The following is an 8279-nucleotide window of genomic DNA, read 5'->3' on the forward strand; positions in this document are numbered from 1 at the left end:
TCTTACCTTCTGTCCAATGGAGTGTGCATGACGACCTGTGTGGTAGTGACCACTTTTCGATCTTTCTGTCACTGCCAAGGCGTCACTTTTCTGGGCGGCCTAGCAGATGGGCTATGAATAAGGCTGACTGGGACTTATCCTCCACTGCCCCATTGAGCCTCTCTCTAATGACGACACTGATGCGGTGGTTCACTCAGTCACCACTGGCATCGTTACTGCCACAGAATCTGCCATTCCCCGTTCTTCTGGGTCCCCTTGGCGGAGGATTGTGCCTTAGTGGTTGCCTGAGATTGCTGAGGCGATTAAAGATCGTCGTCGGGCGCTCCAGAGTCACAAGCGACATCCTTCCATAGAAAAACCTCATTGCTTTCAAATGGCTGCGTGTGCGGGCCCGGTGCCTTATCCGCCAACGCAAGCAGGAGTGCTGGGAACGGTATGTATCCTCCATTGGCCTCCAAGTCTTTCCACGCCTCTATGGCTATCGGACCCCTGTCAGCGTCCGTGCACTCTCACAGAATAGAGAATTTTGTACAGAATCAGACGTAATTGCAAACCGCTTGGCAGAGCATTTTGCTCGGAGTTACGCTTCTGCAAATTACCCACTGGCCTTCCGCTCCATTAAAGAACGGATGGAACGTCGGAGCCTTTCATTTCACACCCATCATCTTTAATTCTACAATGTTCCATTCAGTGAGTGGGAATTTCACAGTGCCCTAGCCGCTTGCCCTGATACAGCTCCTGGGACAGATCGCATCCACTGTCAGATGCTGCAACACCTTCCAGTGGACTGCCAGCGACGCCTCCCCGGCCTTTACAACCGTATTTGGGTCGAGGGTGAGTTTCCGCCGCAATGGCAGGAAAGTATTGTTATCCCCGTTTTGAAACCTGGCAAGAACCCTTTGGAGGAGGACAGCTACCGTCCCATTAGCCTCACCAACGTTCTTTCCAAGTTGCTTGAATGGCTGGTGAGCCGGCGATTGAATTGGGTACTGGAGTCTTGGGGCCTTCTGGCTCTGTCTCAGGCTGGGTTCCTTAAAGGCCGCTCCGCCGCCGACAATTTTGTGAGCGTGGAGTCAGCCATCCGTACTGCCTTTTCCCGCCATCAGCACCTCGTCGCTGTCTTTTTCGACATGCGGAAGGCGTACGACACGACGTGGCGTCATCACATTCCTTCTACGCTTCACGGATGGGGTCTTCGGGGTCCACTGCCGATTTTAATCCAAAATTTTCTGTCGCATCTAACCTTCCTCTTACAAGTGGCAGCCTCCCACAGTTCCTCCCGAGTTCAGGAGAAATGGGTGCCACAGGGATCTGTTTTAAGTGTGTGCCTGTTTTTAATAGCCATTAACAGGCTCGCTGCACTGGTGGGAACGTCTGTCTCAGCGTCCTTGTGTGCTGACGACTTCTGCCTTTGCTACAGCTCTATTGGCATTGCCGCTGCTGAAAGTCAGCTACAGGGCGCTATCCGCAAGGCGCAGTCTTGGGCTATAGCGCATGGCTTCCAGTTTTTGGCTGCGAAGACCTGCGTTATGCATTTCTGCCAGCGACGAACAGTCCACCCTGAGCCGCGGCTCTATCTTGCCGGCGAACGTCTTGCTATAGTGGAGACACATAGATTTTTGGCAGTTGTTTTTGATGCCCGGTTGACTTGGCTGCCTCATATTTGGCAGCTTAAACAGATGTGCTGGCGGCATCTAAATGCTCTACGATGCTTTGGCCACACCGGCAGGGGCGCCAACCGATCTACCCTCCTCCAACTTTACCAGGCATTAATCCAGACCCGTGTGGATTATGGGAGTCTGGTCAGTATCCCCATCTGCGTTGCGGGCGCTGGACCCAATACTACACAGTGTGATACGACTAGCGACTGGTGCCTTCCGGACCTGCCCTGTGGACAGTATACTTGCGGAGGCAGGTGTCCCTCCACTCCAGTTACAGCGCCAACATTTACTGTTTGCTTATGCTGCTCATGGTTTTAGCTTGACCGGGCATCCAAATTATCGTCTCCTTTTCACGCCGTCAGTCGTCCATCTCCCAGAACGTCGGCCCCGGTCGGGTTGTATGATCGTGGTCCGCATCAGAGAGCTTCTCCCCGGGCTTGGGGTTTTCCCTGTTCCACCTCCTTTCCGGGCCGCTCTACATGCTCCCCTGTGGTGTGTGCCTCGCCCTCGAATTGGCACAGGGCCTGAAGGACTGTCCCTCTGGAGGCCTTTCGCCGCCGCTTTTATTCCATCCTATCCACATATCAGGGCTCTGGCGTGTTTTACACTGCCGGTTCGATGGTTGCTGGTTGTGTCAGTTATGCGCTAACTCTAGGGGACCATCCCAAACAACGTTCATTGCCGGCTGGCTGCAGAGTTTACACTGCTGAGCTGGTTGCTATCTGTCGTATCCTAGAGTATATCCGCTCCTGCTCAGGTGATTCCTTCGTGATCTGTAGCGATTCCCTGAGCGGTTTACAAGCTCTCGACCAGTGTTTCCCTCCTTCTCATCTGGTGATGGGTGTCCAAGAGTCCTTGCATACTCTTGCCCTTTGCGGCCGCTCTGTGGTCTTTGCGTGATCCCCTGACCATGTTGGGATACCTGGCAATGAAAATGTTGACCGCCTGGCGAAAGAGGCCACAAGTAAACCATTTCTGGGGATTGGCCTCCTGGAGCCTGATTTGCGAGCAGTCATCTGCTGCAAGGTATTTGCGCTTTGGGACGCTGAATGTCGCGCTCAGACCATACGAAATACACTCAGTGTTGTAAAGGAGACGACGACTGTGTGGCGGTCATCCATGCGAGCCAATCAGAGTCTCAGTTGTCTTTTGTTGGCTCCGCATTGGCCACTCCCGGCTGACACACAGCTATTTACTGCGCTGGGAGGACCCTCCGCTATGTCGCTGTGGGGCGGCTTTAACAGTGGCCCACATTTTGTTGGCCTGCCCCCTTTTACCTGTGGTCAGGCAGACATTTGCGCTGCTTGATTCGGTCCCTGCCCTTTTACAAGATGACACTGCCGTGACAAGCTTAGTTTTGCGTTTTATTCGGGCAAGGGGCTTTTATCATTTGTTCTAAGTGTCTCTTTTTATTTAGTATTGAGTCTGGCTTTTGGCCTACAGTTTTAGCCTGAGTTTTTAATACGTTTCTCGGTGGTTGGCTTTTCCTTTTTTTCTCTATGGTCGGCCAACCACCGTCACACTCTGATTTTAATTCGTTTTGTCTGGTCTTTGCTAAGTTTCTTTTGTCCTGTGTCGTCTGTCATCTTTTCCATTTTTTGTTTTTACTCTGTGTTGGCGTTTTCAAGTCTTGGAACAAGGGACCGATGACCATAGCAGCCTGGTCCCTTTTAAACTCCCAAACCAACCAACCATTTTGACGAACTGTACCTGTTGCAGCGCCGTGGAGGAAGCGGTTCGAGAGCCTTGGAGAATTCTTCAAGGAGGACGGGAAGTACCGCAGCGACGAAACGAAGCGGCCAGGAAAGCCGAAAACCAGTAGCGACCTGTTCGGCGTGGAGGGCTCGTTCCGACAGCTCGTGGTGGACTGAGCAGCGGCCCAAGTACGGTGGTGTGCAGTGCAGGCGCAGCGTGCACTTGCGGGAAGAGAAACCAGGCGGCAGTCTCCCCAAGATGTTATCTTAGGCGTCGTTAAGACTGACATCGTGTGCAAAACGACTTGTGAGCAAGGTCAACCAGTGTATCACATGAGTGTGCTAATGCTGGACCAAAATTAACTAATTGCTAACGATTACACTGCTTGAGGAAACGTGAGTCTGTCAGTTCCTTATTTTAGTCTGTGATTCCTGAGACAGTCAATTGTAAGCTATGAATAAATGTTTTAAAGATGTTATTTCTGTTTTTGTTAATAAATTGCTGGATTTGTAAAATGATCAGGAGACTTGAGTTTCTCAGATACTGTCAACTGATGAAAAAATTTCTACTGAAACATCACCTATAATAATTATAACGGGATGTGATGGCGTTTTAGGTGTCATAGCTATTTCATAAAATGTACATGGACACCTACTAGGGACCTTAATACATGAAACGCCCTGCTAAATCCGCAGGACAGAACAGGTAATTGGAATTGTGGAAAGGGGCCAAAAATGGGCAGCTGTCAGTTACAATCGAACACACTTAACTTTATTTAGTTGCCCAACCATTACAGCGCCAATGTTCGAGCTTAACTGTGGACTGAATGACACACAATCTTATGGCTTAAGGGCACAAACCCTTTAATTTTTAAAACTGCTGAAGGCCCATGTTTTAAAACACAACTACAATAAATTTTTAAAAGGTAGAAACCGCAAGGTTTTACCCTTAAATAATATTTCAAATGAGACTGAAGGTCCAAACAATCTAAGACTTAGCAAGTAAGGAATTTTAATTTTAAGACAGCTGAAAACCCTTTATTTAAAACCCAACTAAAAGCATGCAAAATTAAAACCATCGGCTATGAGCCATTAAAATACACAATCAAACACCAATAAGAAAAGGCAGTACAGCCAGCAGTGCTCAGAAGTTTCCGGGGGTCGGTCTGCACTTGAAATATTAATGTTCGCTCGGGGGAGACAGGTAGTCGGCCCAACTATATCCAGTCCGCCGGCAACCCAACCAAGACACAGTCAACGGACCCACCGACAAGACGAATTGCTTTCCATCCGACCAGTACACAAGAAACTCCAGTTCCAAAACGTAAAAGGCGTAGCCACCCACAACCAAGTATGCATAAGCTGTCGAAACTACACACACGTGTTGGACAGTGACAACACGGTGAGGAAAGGACACTGCCTGATTTTTACGTCAGCGGCCAGGGCATGTACCCGGATCGCTAACGGCCACAAGGCATAAAATTCCACTTGTGCACTTGGACTTCGAATAACCAAAATACAGTTAAACTCCACCAGACGGTGGCCCAACTTTCGCCAACTCGAACACTCACTGTTGCTCATGGGAATAATGCCAACAGCCACCCATGAAAACCAACAGCACAATGTGAACAGACTGGCTTCAGTAATTAAATCACCAACTTTGATGTCCTGGGTGGTTGAGCAATCTGGACGGCTCCCACAGATTCAGACACTATATAGAGACCACCAGCGGGCCCAGCCCATTGCGCCACGCGCAGATTTCCTGGTTGATCCACACCAACTTACATCAAGTAACAATGCTAACGGCAGTGACTGTACAATAACAGGGACAAATCACGAGTCAGCACACACACAGCCAACCCATAAGCGATCGCCGGCAAAATACACGTCGTCCGGCAAGACGACCGACCGACGATCAACCAAAGCGGTCCCCACTCCAATCATGTGTGGCGGCAACCGTCTGGCGAGTCATGGCGGTCCAGACCTCTCTGCTGCCGCGGCCCGACTGAACTTGTGCCGCGTGCCAACTCAAAAACTGCCAGGTCCGAACTAACTGCTGGCACGTTCCAACTCACTGGCAGATCCCTACTAACTCCCAACACACGACAACCGGGAAGTAATAGCAGTCAGCAAAGATAATACGCCAGGGCTTATATCGAAAAGGGCCGCTGCTGCCGCTCACGGGCGGGCAAGTCGGCAACTCTGATACTAGTAATTCAAATTAAGATAACGAGGTGGTAGTACAGTAAAAACAGGATGTCAAATGAGATATGACATGAACACGAGCCACTCACGGCTCAATACAGGTGCATCCAATCTCCGTCTTTATGACGGTTTGTGTTGGGGACACTTTCAGTGTGGTGTCTCTGGAGGAAGATCGATCCAAAACCAGAGAAGTTTCTGATATTGGGCGCTGGGGTCTAGAGCGAAAAGTCTACATTCTAACTCATCCGGAAAGTTTAACAAAGAAATTCACCAAAGAGCAGTGCAAGGAAGAAGTTATTTTATTTTCCGCTACCAGTTTCAGCAGTTCAATAATCCATCTTCAGGCCCCATATTCACCTCTCAAAATTACGGTTGTCGTGAATTATTATCTCTAGTTCATTTTTTGAAGACCTGACTGCATCGATAAAGGTGTCCCACTGGGTTCACATCTGGACTCTAGGCAGGTCGGCCGGTCAGTCCACTTCAGGGATGTTGTTGCCCACAAAACATTATCATGCATAGATGCTGCTTTGCGAGAGGGTGCCATGCTGGTGAAAGCAGTCACCTGCTCACAGCTGTTGCTCTGCCACAGGCAGTCCACAATGTTGTAAATTGTGTTCATATCCTTCTGTATTTAGCATGTGATCTGACAGAATACGTGTCACCTGTCAGAGTCGTATCTAGACGCATCAGAGGTCCCATATCACTCAATCTGCATACGCCCCACTCCATTACAGGTCCTCCACCAGTTCGAACAGTTCCCTCCTGATGTGCAGGGTCTGTGGATTCATGAGGTTGTCTCCAGAACCGTCCACATCCATCCACTCGAACAAATTGAAACGAGACTCGTCCGACCAGCCAACTCGTTTCCAGTCATCAACAGTCCAATGTCGGCGTTGACGGGGCCAGGCGAGGCGTAAGTTATCAATGGTACACGACTGGGCCTTCGGCTCCGAAAGCCCATATCGATGATGTTTTATTGAATGGTTCGCACGCTGACACTTATTAATGACCCAGCATTGAAATCCTGGAGCAGTTTGCGGGAGGGTTGCATTTCCGTCACGTTGAACGATTCTCTTCTGTCGTCCTTGGTGCTGTTCTTGCAGTATCTTTTCCCGGCCGCAGCGATGTCGGAGATTTGATGTTCTAACGCGTTCCCAATATTCACGGCGCACTCGTGAAATGGTTGTAGGGGAAAATCCACACTTCATTGCTACCTCGGAGATGCTGTGCCCCATCGATCTTGCGCCGACTGTAACACCACGATCAAACTCACTTAAATCTTGATAACCTGCCATTGTAGCAGCAGTGACCGATCCAACAACTGCACCAAACACTTGTCTTATACAGGCGTTGCCGACCGCAGCGCCGTATTCCGCCTGTTTACACATCTGTGTATTTGAATACTCATGCCTAGACCAGTTTCCTTGGTGCTTCAGTGTATTAGTTTGCTAGCAACACGTTTTGTAGACTTGTGGGGTGTTGGTTGAGCTTTAGCATACTCCTAGGATGTTAGATGTTCGATCTATGGTGACGTACAGGGAAGGGAGGCTCCTCATAAGATGATAAAACTTTAAGGTAATGCTAATGTCACGCAAAGGGAAACGTTTTATCGAATTATAATTGATGGGAATGGCCAAATATAAGTACCACAACGCACAGGTGCATTTCAATGAGGCAAGTGATGAACCACCTATACAAGGAAACAAGTGGTCACTGCAATAATGAGTTGTATTACTGTAAAGCATCAACACACAATTACGCACTGAGACAAAAAACTGAGCATTTAATAGGTGGACAAAGGAGTATAACTGCGAAATCTAACCTTGGCACAATGTGGGTAATCACGATAAAAATATGAACACCAGTAATATCGCCAAAGTGCGTGACGGAAGAAACTAGCTGGCTGCAGAACGTTAAAAACTGAGCAGTTAGCTGCTGAAGAGGGTTCACCAACATTGTGCCTCTACAAAATAAGGGTGGTCCTCAGTACTACAAGACACACACCCTTCTATACGACCCAAAGTCTCTTCTGGCTGCAAGTGTTTAACTCTTGGGTCGTCAGCCGAAAATTGTTAACTCGTCTATCATTTGTCCACAAGTGTTCTCTCTCTTTCAACGCTCTGAAACTTGGCTGTTTCTATCCTAGCAGGTATCTCTCTGGCCAACACAGCAGACTTTGCGAGTCCTATGCACTATCTATTTTGTAAAAAGGGCTAAATATACTCCATCTCCTATAGATAACCCAATAGTGCTGTGGTGTGTGGCCGGAAACCTCTGACACTTCATGATGCGATTCTGAGGCTGATAGACGGAAAGCCTTACACGAAGACAGGTATGAGAAAGCATCCGCTCTACAGGAGGCCTATTACAAGGGTTTAAACGAACGTTCTTCGGTGAAGAGTCTGGCGAGGCAAACAGCGATTCTCGCGCTGCAGCATTCGTGGAGGGCTGTACCAGGCTTAGATCTTTATCTTTTGTAAAAGGGTTCTCCCCGTGCCTCAACAATACTTTCTTTGGCAGACAGTTCGCCCTTTGTAACGATCAGAGTACGAGGAGTGGACGAAATGAATTCCACCTTCGACTGCCTGTGCTGAAGTCAGCCCTTAGCTGTGAATCCATTTATGGCATCCCCTGGCTCTTTCAAGTAAACCGCTACATCAGCCTCAGCCTGCTTATAAGTCTTCCACCCCGCAGAAATTTGACCAGTCCCTCGCAG

At 48.9% G+C, this 8279-nt stretch overlaps 1 protein-coding gene across 1 annotated transcript in view; it reads left to right on the forward strand.

Moving 5' to 3' along the window:
* The window catches only part of LOC126284267 (alpha-tocopherol transfer protein-like), a 167866-nt gene extending 163992 nt beyond the window's left edge, over window positions 1–3874 (forward strand). The window contains exon 7 of the mRNA XM_049983082.1: window positions 3381–3874. Coding sequence (XP_049839039.1) covers window positions 3381–3532 — 152 coding nt within the window. The 3' untranslated portion in view covers window positions 3533–3874. The remainder of the gene's footprint in view (window positions 1–3380) is intronic.
* Window positions 3875–8279: the final 4405 nt, after the last annotated feature.

The sequence above is a fragment of the Schistocerca gregaria genome, chromosome 8 (genome assembly GCF_023897955.1).
Source record: "Schistocerca gregaria isolate iqSchGreg1 chromosome 8, iqSchGreg1.2, whole genome shotgun sequence".
In the NCBI taxonomy this organism is placed as follows: domain Eukaryota; kingdom Metazoa; phylum Arthropoda; class Insecta; order Orthoptera; family Acrididae; genus Schistocerca; species Schistocerca gregaria.